Raw genomic sequence first — 17039 nt, forward strand, 5'->3', positions numbered from 1 at the left:
ACACACTACTCCGCATATCATGATATTCATACAAGAATAGACTACTGGCTGGCGTCACACACAGTTGTCAAATTCATTAAGGGATTTGCGATATTGCCGCGCACCCTCTCAGACCACTCCCCGTTGCTACTGATATTGGAGACACCAGTGAAGAAAATCCCACCATTCACTTGGCGCTTTCCCCCTTACTCCCTACTAGATGAGGCATTCCGGGGAGAGTTGGCGGAAGAAATAGAACTCTTTTTTGAGACCAACGTGGGGTCGGTTGATAGTTTTCAAACAGTGTGGGAAGCATTTAAAGTGTACATCTGCGGGATTGCCATGTCCAAACACTCAAGTGTCCTCAAATCCCTTAGACAAAGATTGAGTCACCTTGAAACCCAACTGTCTAGCCTAGAATCACAACAGCAGAACAATCCAGATGCTAATGTGGCAGCACAAGTCAAAATATTAATTTCTGAATATAATGAGGAAGCGGATAGGGAGCTTCAACACATGGGTAAATATGCCACTGCACGCACGTACGGTGAAGGGGAGCGTCCCGGCTCTCTGCTGGCTAGAATATTTAGGAATAGCAGGCAGCCGCTGGTGATTGATGAGCTGGTTGCAGCAACTGGGGAGGTACTCACAGGAGAAGAGGTGATACTTGAAGAATTGAGAGACTATTATTCTGAACTGTACAAGTCCAAATCCCCACAAGTGGAGGAGGAAATAGATGATTATCTGAGTTACATTAAAATGCCCTTCCTGTCCGACTCTCAAAGGGAATTCTTGATGATGCCCATACAAAAAGATGAGATTATGGAGGTGTTGGAGGGGATGCGGTCTGGCAGTACCCCAGGTGCCGAGGGGCTAACGGTAGGCTTTTATAAGGCCTTTAAAGACAAACTTGTGCCCCATCTGTCCTCCCTCTTTGACGACATCTGCGTGGAGGGAAGAATGCCTAGCTCTATGAGAGAGGCACTATTAATTACAATCCTGAAGCCCGGGAAACCGGCTAATGCGTGTGGTTCATATAGGCCACTGTCCCTAATAAATGTAGATGCCAAATTGTACGCTAAGGTCTTGGCCACCCGCCTGGCTCTACTGGCACCGGAGCTGGTTGCCCCGGAGCAAGCGGGATTTATACCCAACAGAAACCTCACTTATAACATTCGTACAATACTGGGGACAATGCAACATGTGCGCCAGCAGAACAAAGCGCTTGCGATTTTCCTTGACATGGAGAAGGCCTTTGACTCTGTAGAGTGGCCCTTCATGATACGGGTTCTTAGAAAATTGGGGCTGGGGGAACCATTCCTACAGATGATAGGAGCATTATACTACAAGCCTACAGCGAGATTGCGGATGGGCGATCGTGTCACAGAACCCTTCGCGATAAGTAGAGGCACCAGACAGGACTGCCCTCTTTCGCCCTTACTGTATGTGCTGGTTGCGGAACCATTGGCATGTGCGATTAGGAAATATCACAGGTTTGAGGGGCTCGATTTCCCAACATACAAGATTGGCATATCTACGTATGCAGACGACACACTATTGTATATCCGGGACCCGGAAACTAACCTCTCTTCGGTGTTAAGAGAAGTGGTGCGCTTTCAGGGCTGAAAGTGAATTGGACCAAATCAGTTGCGTTCCCTCTAACGCCAGTGACATTACAATTTGATATGGAATACCCGTTGCAATGGACAACGGAGCCGGTCAGGTACTTAGGGATCCAGCTACACACAGATCCAGACATACTGGTTCGAGAAAACTACGGGGTAGCATATATGAAGCTGGTGGAGGATGTAGACGCCTGGTGCAGACTTCCTCTGTCTTTAATGGGAAGGATAGCACTTATGAAGATGGTGGTTTTGCCCAGATTCTTGTTTCTTTTTAATAATATCCCGGGGGTTCTGTCAAAGGCCTTCTTCAAAACATTGACACAAACTCTTATTAAACTTGCATGGGGTGGTAAACAGCCCAGAGTCCAGTGGAAGGTCCTCATGCTTCCATATGAGTTGGGGGAGTTGGGAGCACCCGACATGGAACAATACTACAGAGTAGCCCAGGCTGCTCATCTGCACACATGGATCCACGGGGACTCTAATATTCCTCATGTGACTCTTGAACGTTTGTTTGCAGACTCATCCCCTTTACCAGCTACGGTATTTAAGCCGGTTGATCGCAGTATTGGTAAACTAGACTCTATTAAGGCCACGAATCATGCCTGGCATGCTCTGCTGCAGACGCAGGAATGTGTATTGCTATACTCTCCCCTTATGCCGGTAGAATGGGCGGTGTGGCTGTCCCCACTAGAGGAGATAGGAGTTACACGAGCGCTGAATAAGATGGGCATCACAAAGATGGAAGACCTATTCCTAGATGGGGTAGCGAAAACCTGGGACCAGATAATCTCCGTGAACGCAGAGGTCCCACTACTACTATGCTTTCAGTTACATAGGGTGCGTAGTGCACTATTAGAACTTTTGGGTCCGGACCTGGCAGAGCCGCCTGAAATCCCGGAGCCTACATACGTGATAAAAACATCTTCACCTCACAAACTAGTCACTAATCTAGGTAAGATAGGTGCTCGACACAAGGGACACCAACTTTCAAAGGCCAGGTTGGCGTGGCAGCACGATCTACAAATACAGATAGATGATGACATGTGGAAATACTGTTGCACGAATACAAGGAAATTGTCTCTTAACGGAAGACACAGACTGATTCATTTCAAATACCTGCATCGGGTTTATTACACACCAGAAAGGCTACATAGATATGGACTTAGGCAATCGGCAGAATGTGAGTGCTGTCGTACACAGGTGGCAGATTTTATGCATATGGCGTGGAGTTGTCCAGGCATTAATACATTTTGGAAGGAGATTTTTTTGGAAATGAGCGTAATACTGGAAACGGAGATGCCGGCTGACCCTGCACTGGCACTATTGGGATACTCCAAGAAGCTGCCAGTGGCATTACGCGGCCTGGCGGACATGGGTTTGTTAATTGCCAGACGGGTTGTTGCTATGTGTTGGATGAGGGGCCCGTTGCCAACTAAGAACAGGTGGGCCAGGGATATGTTATACAGCTGCACGCAATCTGAAAATTATAGTGAATTGCTCCCACCTAAGAGTCGGCCGAAGAATTTTTGGGGTCTGTATCGGACATACTTGAATGGTAGAGATTGTGAGGAGACGGAGCGGGACGTGACAAATGACAGTCTGGAACCTCTGGGAGAAGAGGGAGCAACTAGGCGGTCTGTGAGTGTTGCATGAATGGGGTTAGGAATACTAGGGTGGGTCTAGGTACATAGGGAGGGTGGGGGCTGGGATCAATGATCCACTAACTAGTAGGCAGAGTCCCTGCAGTGAAGGATTAGCCGGGTGGTCTTGGGTGGTCGGTAGGAAGGGACAGATCATAGCATGGAGGTGGGCTTATTTCTGAGGTAGATGGGAGGGGGCGGATGTTAGCTAATTTTACAAGACGACGGAGAGAGGGCACGCAGACTGGGTGTTGGGGGTGGGGGGTTGTTGGGGTTTGATTTTTGCAATGCTGAGTGTAAAGAACATCTATAACTCGGCTACATGATAAGATGGTATTTGCAGCTCCTGTTAGGAGAGAGTCCATCTCCTTGTATGCTGGGCGGGTCTGGGCGGGTAAGGGCCTGTTATCTGAACGCCGCCGGACCTCCGGGTTGTCTGCTTCATGGCTGTGTAAGACACGATCTAGAGATGCAGGCTTGCTACTATAACTCGCTGCCGGCCCCCGGGTTGTAGGCTGCTGGCTGTGTGAGATGTTTGATTGCAAATAAAGGCTTTTTGAAAATCAAAAAAACAAAAAAAGTGCCACCCAAAACAAAGAAATAGAGTCAACAATCCTAAAGGCAAATAGCATAGTTGGAAAAATGGCAAGGGAACCCTCATCAATTCCTAAAACTGTCTAGGGTGGGTGATGGTTCGCTGTTGGTCTGGCACAGACCAAATTCTGTGATGTATTCGGATTCCGGGGACTATATCCTGCGTGATGCACTGGTTGGTGATGGTTCTGTATCTGTCCATGCTTATTCATTATTGTGACACTGTGTATCAATAATTACAGCCCTGAAGAAGTCCAGGTATATAATACCTTACGACGAAACACGTGTTGGCTGTATCGGCTATATCAAGATATACTGTTGAAGAAATCAACACTTGTTATATGAACTGGATGTCCGAAACATCACCCGGGGGAAAAGTGTCAAACGAATTCTGCATAATGTACAGACACTTTGGCAAAAGCACCATCATGGCTATGGCCACTCATCCTATGACAGCGGGAGGGAGTTCCAAATTGCACAGAGGAACTCGGAGCCTCCATGATTCCATCAAGATTGCAGCATTGTCACTACTGGGCAGTGCGGGCCACCATGATCCCCAGGTAACCAACTGGTCAGTTTCTCAATGCAGAGGCAGGGAGGCAAGGTCTCCATCCACCAACGTGCCTAATGGAAACAGCCAGATTTACTATAATACCTGAAAGCTCCCCAAACGTGTCTAATTTTGTCCACCCTAAGCGTGGAAGGGTATACTCAGATGTGAGTCCCTTGCTCATTGCACCATCAGGATTCAAGCAAGCCGGGCCGAAGACGCCTGAAATGGCAGAAACCGGTCCCCGGAAGCTTGTTTCCTTCCCAGTGTAAGAATTGGCTTTTGTAGTCTGGTCTGCCCTGTTCCCATGATGCACTGGGCCAGGGACAGACTAATTTGCATACAGCCAGGTTCTGAAACTGGGATGGTGCAATGAGCTAAAAAACGGTGTTGGATCTAGCCCTGATCTCTTGACTGGGTGAGAGTACTCTGCTTAATTCAGAGACTCTGTCCATCACCACCCCTTGTTGTAAATAATTTTGTCCACCCTAAGCGTGGAAGGGTATACTCAGATGTGAGTCCCTTGCTCATTGCACCATCAGGATTCAAGCAAGCCGGGCCGAAGACGCCTGAAATGGCAGAAACCGGTCCCCGGAAGCTTGTTTCCTTCCCAGTGTAAGAATTGGCTTTTGTAGTCTGGTCTGCCCTGTTCCCATGATGCACTGGGCCAGGGACAGACTAATTTGCATACAGCCAGGTTCTGAAACTGGGATGGTGCAATGAGCTAAAAAACGGTGTTGGATCTAGCCCTGATCTCTTGACTGGGTGAGAGTACTCTGCTTAATTCAGAGACTCTGTCCATCACCACCCCTTGTTGTAAATAATTTTGTCCACCCTAAGCGTGGAAGGGTATACTCAGATGTGAGTCCCTTGCTCATTGCACCATCAGGATTCAAGCAAGCCGGGCCGAAGACGCCTGAAATGGCAGAAACCGGTCCCCGGAAGCTTGTTTCCTTCCCAGTGTAAGAATTGGCTTTTGTAGTCTGGTCTGCCCTGTTCCCATGATGCACTGGGCCAGGGACAGACTAATTTGCATACAGCCAGGTTCTGAAACTGGGATGGTGCAATGAGCTAAAAAACGGTGTTGGATCTAGCCCTGATCTCTTGACTGGGTGAGAGTACTCTGCTTAATTCAGAGACTCTGTCCATCACCACCCCTTGTTGTAAATAAATATTGTAGAAGCAGAGGTAAGGACTCCTGCAGGGCAGTAAGATAAGTGTCATCTGCATAGAGCGACACCAGGTGATTTACATCACCCTTTCTACTATCCTACATTTCTTCTGAATTTGGACTGCTAGCGGCTCAAGCACTATGGTAAAAAGTAAAGGCAAGAGAGGGTATCTCTGTCGTGTACCCCTACCCACCACCCACGAGTCAGAGCACAGGTGACCATCCTCCACCCTAGCGCTCGGTGCAGTATACACTGACACACCCATGACCGATACTGCGTGCTAAATACCACACACACATCAGATAGTGTCAGTACACTGTATCAAAAACCTTTGCGATATCAAAAGAACCACTGCCAATTCCTCTCCCCTGCCATCCACTTCATTTTTTTTGTAAAATCTTTTTATTGTTTTCAAACACAAACAACACACATGAGAATGGCTGAGCATGTATACATACAACACATTCTCGATATAGACCATGAGAAACAAGGCATTAATCCCTACTGCCCAGCAGGCTAAATTAAGGAACCATCTCCAATGTCCCGGAGTCACCCACCTGAGGCGGTAACTATTGCAGTTATAGGATACCATCCCAATCAATATATCTCCGTCATAATGCCCCATGCACCAGATCCATTCTAAATTCGGCCCCCAACTCCCTTACCCAATACCCTCCATCCCGCTGGCGCGTCAACTCTGAGATTGTGTGTAATAAAGTGTTAGATCCATTCAACAATGGGGACCATACCTGTCTTCCAATTTACATCTTGAAAAGGTATAATGACTATTGAGGAGGTACAGGGACACCCCCGCGCTTCCCATCCCTAAGGGGGGGGGGCATTATTCTCCTAGTCCTCATCCCCGGCAAAGGCACTCATCTCTTATTCAGATTCTATATCTGCCCCCTTCAGTTCAGTAACAAGGGCCTCCCACGCTCGCGCCCCCTCCAGTGCTTTGTCATTGTGGGACCTATGTGCCTGCTGCAGACGAACTGTGTCCTCGCTGCTCGCCCATATGAGCAATGCAGCCCTCCATCTAAGGTAGCTGGGCCATGCCGCAGCCTTCCAATGGGACGTAATATCTCTCTTGGCGAGCAACAGTCCCAAGTCCAGGAATTTACTCGTCAGTTTCGTTTTGCTAGTATGCGGAAACCAATGCAACAAGCAGGTCCCCTTATCCAGAGCAATCTGGCGTCCCATTACGCAAAGCAGCTCAACCACCTCCTCCCAATACGTGCCCAATTGCGGGCAATCCCACAACATGTGCACCAGGTCCGCGTCCCGCAACGTGCATCGAGGGCACTGTACAGTATCCACCTGGAAATATTGGTTGATTTTTGCCAGTGTAAGATATGCTCTGTGCAAAATAAAAAATTGGACCAATTGGAACCTGGCGTTTCTAGTGCCCTTCCACGCCCTCTTAAGGATGTGCGACCAGGCCGAGTCAGGTATATCTTTGTCTATATCCGCCGCCCACTGTTCTTGCAGCCTCTGTAGCGGCGTCAGCCCCTCCCCAATCATGCGCCTATATAAACAGGTAACCGCCTTATAAGTGCCCGCTGCCATCACTACATATTGACACGCTTCGCTTACTGGCAGTTCCGAGAGGCCCATACCCCAGTGTTTTTGGATAGCAGCAACTACGGCCGCATGTATTAAAAAATTACCCCGTGGGAGCCCAAAACTCTCCTGCAACGCACTATAAGGCAATAATACGCCATCTCCAAATAAATCCCCTACCATCTGTAGCCCTAACATCTCCCACTCCGCAAGAACAGACCCGCCCCCCCCCCCCCCCCCCCCCCATGCGGCAGGGCCGTACACATCCCCAGTGGAATCTCTGGGACATAGGGTCGCTGCACGCCAATTCTATTGTGGTATCGCTTCCAACAGTGTCTTAAAGCGCTTTCCTCGATCGATAGGTCGGCTGCTCGCAACTTTTGCTGTAGTATCACATATGATAGTACGTGCCGCGGAAAATCCGGTTTGAATTCCCGTTCTGGCCCACGGAATTCCTGTGCCACCGCTTGAGTAAGGCCCTGGAACTGTGCAGCCAGATAATACAGCTCGAAGTCAGGGACAGCAAGGGCCCCCTCAGCTCTTGGTCGCATCAATGTGTCCAGTGCTACTCGGCGCCTTCCCGCTCCTCAGATAAAGCCTCCCACCGCTGAGTGGAGCTGTCGAAATAGTGCACCGGGTATCCGTATAGGTAAGGTACGGAAAAAGTATAGCAGCCGAGGAAGTGCCACCATTTTCAGCAAGGCCACCCGACCCGCCACCGACAATGGCAAGGTTCCCCAGAACTGCATACTGCCCCTAAGACCCCTTATTGCCCTGCCGATATTACCCTCCAGTAGGTCCTCCTGGGTATGATATACGTGCGTCCCCAAATAGGGGAGGCATCTGGGCTCCCACGTTACGTCAGTCAGATGCATAGGTTGGGCACAAGCTCTGGTGACCGGGAACACACAAGTCTTTGCCCAGTTGACTCGCAGACCTGAGATATCTCCGAATCGGCAGAGCAGGTCTATCGCTCCCTTCAGCGCCCCTCCAGCGTCCTTCAAGAAGAGCAAGAGGTCGTCCGCGTACAGCGAAATATAGTGTATGCGGCCACAACTCCTCAGGCCTTGAAACTCCTTCCCCATTCTGGCTCGCGTCGCCAAAGGTTCGATAGCAAGGGCAAATAGCAACGGGGAAAGTGGGCAGCCCTGTCTGGTGCCACGCCCTACAGAATATGAGTAGGAAAGGACCCTACCCACTCTCACCCTAGCGCTCGCCGAGGCATATAAAATTTTGGTCCAGCGGATATAGCCCTCCCCAAGTCCGAAGGCTCTCATGACTGAAAATAAATAAGGCCATTCCAAGCTGTCAAATGCCTTTGCAATTTCCACCGAGAGGACTATTGCTGGATCTTCCTCGCCATAGTCCCCACTCAATATACGTATCAATCTACGTACGCTACCAGCCGTGTTACATGTAGGGATAAAGCTGGACTGATCCGGGTGAATCAACTGTGTCATAAGGGGAAGGAGTCTGGTGGCCAGCACCCGACTCAAAAACTTATAATCAGTGGTGAGCATTGACAACGGCTAGTATGCTGCTGGGTCCGTGGGGTCCTTCCCTGGCTTAAGGAGGGGAATGATAATGGCCTCCCTAGTCGAGGTCGGCAGCATTCCCGACTGCTTAGCCTCCCTATACATTGACAGCAATCTAGGAGCCAGAGCATCAATGTAAGCCGAATAAAACTCGATAGGTAACCCGTCGCTGCCCGGAGTTTTGTTACGCGCCAGCTGTTTAATGGCGCAACAGATTTCAGCTATCGAGATATCCTGTCCAAGGGAGTCTGCTTGTTCCTCCTCCACCACAGGCAACTCTTAAGTCCTCCAAGAACGCCTGTATGTCCCTTTCCCCGGTCCGCAAGTGGCTCGTATATAAGGCAGCATAAAAGGACTGAAACTGATAATTTATTTGATGTTGCGTGTATTTCAACACCCCCGATTCAGAGGCCAGCGCCAGGATAGGGACACATCTAGGGAGGGGGTTGACCAGCCACGCTAGCAAGGGGCCCACCTTATCCCGTTCGGCGTGCGCGCGGGCCAGATAAGTTCTGTAGTCAAAGCACCGTAGGCGCACCACCACCGCTGCCACCGCTTCCTTCAAGGTCCGGACCGTGTCTCGCGCCGCATGGCTAGTGGAGTGGTTACGCTCGTCCGCCCTGAGGGACGTCTCTGCAGCCTCTATTTCCTGTAGCAAGAGCTTCCGCACTCCCACCCGTTTAGCGATGCAAAACCCTTGGGTCACTACCTTGAAAGCGTCCCACTTCAAGACCACTGTCGTGGCTGTGCCCTCATTCTCAGCAAAGTACGTCTCAATCCCCTGACCCAGCTCGGCGCGGAAGACCGGATCCTCCAGCAGCTCTGGGCGCAAGCGACATGTCGGGATAGCAGAGAGCTACGCCGGCCAACAGAAACTCACTAGCAGTGGGTTGTGGTCCGAGATGGTGCGTGACAAATACTCGCTATTGACTACCATAGAAGCCAGACCTGGACTACACAAAACCGTGTCAAGCCGCACATGCAGATCGTGTAAAGCGGAGAAATAAGAATAATCCCGTTCAGCCAGGTGTTGGGCTCGCCAGACATCTACAAACCCCCAATGATCCTGCCATTGGGCCCTGACCTTCGCTAATTTATGAAACCGGGCACCTGACAACGGGGATGGGACCTATCCAACATCACATCCACGATAAAGTCTCCACCCAGCAACACAGGGTTTGTAAAATAGGTCGCCAGGGCATCAGATAAGTCTTCAAAAAAGGGCGCCTGCTCCACATTAGGAGCATAAATACTACAGAGGGCCACCTCTCGTCCATGTAGGCGCCCCTTAACCTCCACATATCGGCCCTCTGGGTCTATTAACTGATCAGTCATCTGAAAGGGGACCCAGCCCTAATCCAGATCAACACTCCTCGTGCAAAAGCTGAATAAGTGGTGTAATAAAGCTGCCTCCGCCACCTACGCTGCAGCGCCAGCCCCTCTGCCCTGGTCAACTGTGTCTCCTGTAAAAACGCTATCTGCGCGCCCCTGCGCACCAAATAGGAATGGACTTTATATCTGCGCTGCATGAAGTGCAATCCCCGTACGTTCCAAGTCACACACTTAACATCAGGTAATGGACCCATAGTACGAGTACAAAGGGAAACATAAAAACTCCTCATTGCTCCTTAGACGCGCCGGCCGGTACCACCCCCCATCCCACCCAGTCCCATCCCCCATCCCACCCAGTCCCATCCCCCAACAGTCCCGCCCCCCCTCAATGTCACCCTCCCCCCCCCCCCCCCCCCCCCCCCCCCCCAAGAACAGGCACTAATGTAGTGAATCCCATCCAAACCAGCCCAACTATCGCCACAAACGATGCAAGGATATCAAGCTGGGAACCATCCGGTGGGGTTTGGATAGAGCCCAGCAAGTAACCCACAAACAGTCAGTGTAGCAGCCAATTACCGCCCCAGGAATCCCCAAGAGCCATAACCACCCTACTGCCCCCCCCCCCCCCACATAGCCACACCTTCGTCGTCTACATAGGCGTTGCACTGATACATCCAGAACCTAGAAAATCTATTAACTGATAAACCACTAGCCCACCCCAATATTCACTTTTCAACATTCAGGCACAGCAGCTCCCTCCCCTCCACGCAGCCCACAGAGTTTACTCATCTAGCAGTCCATCTGCCGTTCCCGTGGTGACCGGCGGCAGATGTGCACTGTCCGATGCTTTAGAGTCCGCTTCTGAGTGACCCTTGTCAGTATCCAGGCCTGAGCCTCTTGGCGAAATTAGCAGCATTTCGCCGGATATCGCCGTCACCGCTTCCAGTGCCTCCCTGCGCTCCAGCTCTGTAAGGTAGACAGCTTCCGTAATCCCCGTCGTCGGCGCCTTAAACGTTGCAACCTGCGGGGCTGTGAATCTGCAGCCATTTCTCGTGCCTCCTGCTCGAGTCCATCTTTGCCATCTCTGTAGGACCCCAGCCAAGCCCACGCATCCTCCGGTGTGTCATGAACGTGGGTTTTCCCATCTAAGATTATGCGCAATTTAGCCAGGAAGAACAGGGAATATTGAATCCCCTCTGCCCGCAGTTCCTTCTTGACCGCCTGGAAGAACGCGCGGCGCCGCTGGGTGTCACAGGAATAGTCCGAGAACATCGTGACCTTACTATTAGCGAACTGGAAAGGGCCGTCCGTGGGTGCCTTCTGGAGAAGCGAGTCTCTGTCCCTAAAATGCAACAGGCGCGCCACCACCGGCCCGGGAGGGCGCCCCTGCTGCGGAGGTCTCGCAGGAACGTGCGCTCCAGAGTATAGAAAGAAACAATCCCTCGAGGGCCACCACCGTTCTCAGCCAGTCTTCCAGGTAGCCCACCATATCCGATCCCTCTGTTTTTTCCGGCAGGCCTACCACTCGGATGTTGTTCCGCCGTTTCCTCCCTTCTGCGTCCTCAGCGCGCTTTTCCAGCACTGCAATCAGGTCCAATGCACCCGTCATCGTTGCGGTCAGCGCGACCTTTTGGACAGTGTCTTCCACGTGTTTGACCCTATTCGACAATTTTGAGTGATCAGCTCGCAGAAGGACCAGCCCCGTCGCCACCTGCGCGATGTCCTGCTGTAGGGCAGTGCGAGAATCTGCTATAGCAACCAGGATCTTATCGAGTTGCTGCTGCAGCCCCGGATCCTTAGACAATCCATGAAGCCCCTGCTCAGCCTGGGGTGGGGGCTCAGTGTCAGAAGGTTGGGGTTCTTCCTCTTTTCTCCCTCAGGGCTTGCCCATAGCGCCGATCGCTGGAACCCACCCGTAGGGACCGCACCGCTGGAGCGCCCGAATAACTGCAGGCAGCAGCCAGGGCCCACCCCCAAACCAAACTAGGCAAAGTAGTGTCTCTCCGCGGCTCAATCTGTCCCTTTTTAGTATCACTTCTGTCCAGGCAGAGCAACAACAGCAGGCCCTTTAATCTAGCGGTCTCCCTAGCTTGGAGATTGCGCCACTCTCCACAGGTCAGAGCTCCATGTCCCGCTGCGCCACAGGAGTCTCCCAACGCCACTGCAGTCCAAACTCCAGCCCTCTGTAGCGCCTCCAGGGTTCACCGTTGCCACTCTCAACGCAGTTCCCCGCTCCTCCAGCGTGCTCCAAGCATGAATCCACCACCTCACGTCACCCAAGCCTTCTCCGCGTCTTCGATGCTCACCACAGTGTCTCTGGGCCAGGCCACTCACACCTCCTCGCGGTGGTCGACTAGGGGTCCAGGCCAGTGCCGCCTCCCTTTGATGCACGGTGCGCTATGCTCCAGGGCCATCCAGCCACCTCCTCCACTCCCAGTGCCAGTATTTGCTGTCCTGCCCCGTCCAGGGTCAACTGGCTCAAGCTCGCCGCCTGCCCCAGGACCCAGACGTCACCTCAAGCGCCTTCAACTCACCGGGGCGTCCCAGGGAGGAGGGGGCCCGCAGCGCTATAGCAGCCCCCGCCGGCCCCCGGAGCGCCTGCCGATGCAGGCCGCCTCTCGCTCCTCAGCCGCAGAGCTCGCCTCTCACCTGAGTCCGCTCCGCTCCGCAGCGTCGATCGGGCAGTAGCCCACAGCCCGGCAGTCCCAGGGCTCCAGCGCAGGCGTGTCTCCTCCGCCTCCGCAGCAGGTCCCCGCCGCTTCGCCACCAAGTCCGGATCAGCAGGGCTCTTCACTCGCGATGCCACCCAAGAGCCGGCTCAGCCCACAGCGCCACCATTTTAAGATCCCCGGCAGCCACCGACACAGCCCACGGCACCGCGCCGATATCCCGGGTTCTGCCGTCTTTTAGGGCGAAAACACTCCGGGTCGGCTCCCCTCTGCTTTGCCCGTCCCCAATTGGTGTGTGGGGGGGGGACTGGGGGTCAATTATACAGGAGAAATGCAGGGTTCCTCAGCGGAGCTCGGCGCTCACGCTTCTCCTCGCCTCGGCATCCAAGCCACGCCCCCCCCCTGCCATCCACTTCATGCATTACATGCATGAGCCTTCTCAGGTTCATGGTAGTGTTACACCTCAGAATAAGACCACATTGATCCTCATGGACTAGATGAGAGATCACCGGCTACAGCTTGAGTGCGAATACCTTACAGAGAACCTTGGTGTCTGTGCTGATCATTGTAAGCGGTAGATAGGCAGACGAGTCAGAGGTCACTGCACCTGGCTTCAACAGCATAGAAATACAATCCTCACGCATGGTGGGGCAAAACGCCACGATCAAGGGCCTCCTGATACATCTCAAGCAGCCGTCATGCACTCCATATTTTTAACATAATAATTTTATATAATACTATGTGCACAATTCACTTTCTTTAGCCAATGTAGTTGTATCCCATGCCCCCCTCCCCTCAAATCAATTCTGCATTGTGTACGTAGCGTGGCCATCTCCTCAGTAGACCACTTTCTGAGATAATTTAGACACTTATTAGTGTCTGGGTCCCTACATCCTTTCTAATCCTTGGCAATATTCCTATTGCCTATCACTAATGCTAAGTCATCAAACTTAAACACTTCTTTCAAGGATTTCATTCTTTGCGTTTGGCCCAACTGGCACACCGAAGGGCCAAGGCCTACAGTTCTACCTGACACTTCTTTTATGAGCTCAAGCACTTCATCGACCATGTGATATCTTATGAAGTTGAAGTTCCACACCATGTTGTAAAAATCATCTTGCGCTTCCTGTCATCTTAGGATCAAATCTGTAGCACCAGGGTGCATTCTAACTGTGAATAAGTAATTCTGATATAAATAATTGTTTAGTTGATTTAGATCAGTGATTACTTGTCTTCTTTTACATGATCTAATCTATTTACCCATTACGTGTCCTTGATGTCTTTTTACAATTTCTGCTCCCATTTCCCCTTCACCTGTGAGATGTCTGTGTAGAGGGTGTGCACGGTTTCGGAGTGTAGGGTGTTCACGACATGTCTACGTTTCCCATACCTTTTTAATTTTAGACAATACAGCAGATGTAGTGGGTTTATTAGGTTCCACCTTCAACAGGGTATCGTACTCCTCAATGCTGTGTAGGGCAGATATGGGGTGCAGAAGGAATAGATTGATTTATCCGTTTGCTTGTAGTCCCGACATTTCACCACCAAAGCCTTATAATATTTTCATTATTTCTGCTAAACTAAATGTGCGGTCTCTTAAAAACAAAAGAGCATCATCCCATCTGCTTGGCAAGATCGCATGGTAAATGTACTGTCCGCTCTCGGGCCCTTTCACATAGCACACGGGCCACTGGCTCCACTGGAAGGGCCATCTGTACAGGGGATAGCGGACACCTCTGCAGCATACACATTTTTATGTGTGAAAATGTCTGGCCTGTACAGGAATGATCCTCCATGTCTAAATGAAGAAACGTATTGCCAGTACTATTTCCTGGGTTCCAGTGAAGATTAGCAGATATGTCATTAATTATATAGAGGCAAAGGATATGCCAAAGTTTAATCTTGTATAATATGGTCAGTATCGTGAAACTAATAATTGTCAGTAGGTGGGGATGATTTTATTTAAACAGAATTAGCTGTTCCTACAGTAAAAGTTGGAGAACTCCGTTCCAACAACTGTCCTTGATATTGGAACTTCAGAATCCTCCTAAGTGCTGTATTAGCTTTGGTTGGCCTATTGTCTAAAAAGTGAAACTGAGATGAAGTGACTTTTAAGCAGGAGCATGGAGCGGTTGGTGTATGTGTGAATGTGTAAAAATACGAGACTATCTTGCTGCACAATGAAGACCATCAAATAATTGTTGTGCCTGCGTGTGGATTAATACTGTTGGATATAACATTGCAAGAGAACTGTAATTTATCTTGTAAAATGTTGAACTTCAAATATTCTAAATGTGGGTAACCGATTGGATCTTGAAAATCAATTGCATGCTCTTTGTATGTTTTAATGACTTGTTTGTGTTCGAGATAACGTACCATAATTGTATAGGTAGTCCTAATGTTTTTTTTCTCTTTCTAGGACCGGAATCGGCCCTATGACACTTTTAACTTGCACTCTCTGGAGAATTCTTTAATGGACATGATAAGGACTGATCATGAGCCTTTGAAAGGTAAACACTACCCTCCCAGTGGCCCACCAATGAGTTTCGCTGATATAATGTGGAGGAATCATTTTGCAGGTTAGGAATATTCATAATTCTACATCATCCTTGCTTGGTGCTAACCACCTCAAACAAATGTGCTCAATTTGCATTTTACTGTACACATACTAAAGCTAATTTGTATATAATTATTTTTATTTTCATAACTTTGTATTCACTTTTTTTAAAAAAATATGCATAGATTATCCATGGATTCTCATTTTACAGCATTAAAAAAAATATATTTTACTTCGTGTGTTCAGAATAATTGGACATGTTGTAGGGAGCATGTATTGTAAAAAAAAAAAAAGACAAGAAAGCTCAGTTTGATATACTAACATTTTCTAATCGGCAGTTCTTCCTCATGAAATCAAGTCACGGGCTACATTTCCAAGTCTTTCTAGTCACAGCAGAATTTATATCTTGTCTCCTAAACAACTAGGCACCACAGTCCGCTCAAGTATCCCAGTGCCTTGAACTGCTATTCCAAAATATGCACCCATGGAGCCTTTTAACCACGTCTCTGCATTCTGTGCTTTCACTTTAGACAAAAAGACACATGCAGCCTCCATCTGTTTAAGAATTTGTGTAAGAATGTGTGTTTTCCCTTATATTGCAAGTGATTTAGCTTCAATAATTCAACAAGTTCTTTTCTTATCAAAGCTTTCTTCTGAAACTGAATGGACTACCTTTTTCCTGATTGTTTTGGTATGGTTTGCTAAATCAGATCCGATGCCCATTAAGATGTTCTGCGATTCAGCTCCTCTGAATAAACCATCTTTGTATAACTTTCTCTTATTTTCGTACACATTTGTCCTTGAGGCTTTTAGACCCTGTTTCCCAGACTAACTTTACAATAAATGCAAAATATTTTGGAATAGAATTCTAAAGTGAATGTGTAGATTTTGTATGTGTTAACTTAAACTGGCCATTTCTAAAAGGCGTTCTGTGCTGTAAGGGAACTATATTTGCTTACAAAAAGTATAGTTGACAATAATTTTTCCTATTTGATGCTTTACTGTGCATGGGTGCATTTAATTAGTGAGACGTATTGTAAATTATATATTTTTATAGTAAACTCTACTGTTTGCACTTGAAGCTTTAAGACTAATGGAAACCCCTCATCCGTCCCTTTACTTAAATTGCCAATTTTATACGGTTTTCTATTTCCTGCCTTTAGAAGCACTCAGACGTTACTAGCAAGGGATCTGAGGCTGTGAAAGAAAATGTCATAGCACTAGGCATGTTGTGGGGATCATCAGATTAGAATCCGATATTTCACGACTCCGGATCACGATGCATTAACTATTACAGAGTACTAACTCTTCCCTCGTCTCCCGTTTTACCTATTGAGAGCAAAAAGGTTTCACACATCACTACTAAATCATAATATTTGAGCATGCTCACATTAAGAACTTCACATTTTTTAAAAAGGTTTACTCATATACGCAGGTTTCCCCTCATTTGAAGTGGAAACTGTAAAAAAAAAAATCTTTTACAAAAGTTCTCTCTGCGTATTTCTATACACATCGATTTAGCATACGGTTACAGAAGCTGCATAATTAACTTATTTTATAATCAGGGAGGGGGAGTTAGAAGGAGCTATGATCCATTCAGCTTCCTTTTGGTCAGTCCCAATCAGAGGGGAATGGATCACTTGTACCTGCAACCAGGGTCCACTGTATTCTATCCGTCAGTACTTAAAAAACCCTCATTCACGTAAGGAGGTCGTGTGACGGTTTATCTTGATTCGCCGCCTGTATCAGATACCTGACCGCATCATCATTGGGTCTCTTTTTGTATGCTTCCTCCACCTGGAGGGAACCACTGGTTTTTGCAG

General features: G+C 49.1%; 1 protein-coding gene across 15 annotated transcripts in view; it reads left to right on the forward strand.

Annotated features, from left to right (window-relative positions):
• Positions 1-17039, forward strand: part of CPEB3 (cytoplasmic polyadenylation element binding protein 3) — a 1058629-nt gene that overhangs the window by 623274 nt on the left and 418316 nt on the right. For 13 of the 15 annotated variants that reach the window (XM_078643411.1, XM_078643415.1, XM_078643423.1 and 10 more), the window contains one exon: positions 15079-15238. In XM_078643411.1, the coding sequence (XP_078499537.1) occupies positions 15079-15238 (160 nt within the window). The remainder of the gene's footprint in view (positions 1-15078; positions 15239-17039) is intronic. The other 2 variants (XM_078643412.1, XM_078643421.1) reach the window with 1 other exon arrangement.

The sequence above is a fragment of the Lissotriton helveticus genome, chromosome 5_1 (assembly GCF_964261635.1).
Source record: "Lissotriton helveticus chromosome 5_1, aLisHel1.1, whole genome shotgun sequence".
In the NCBI taxonomy this organism is placed as follows: Eukaryota; Metazoa; Chordata; class Amphibia; order Caudata; family Salamandridae; genus Lissotriton; species Lissotriton helveticus.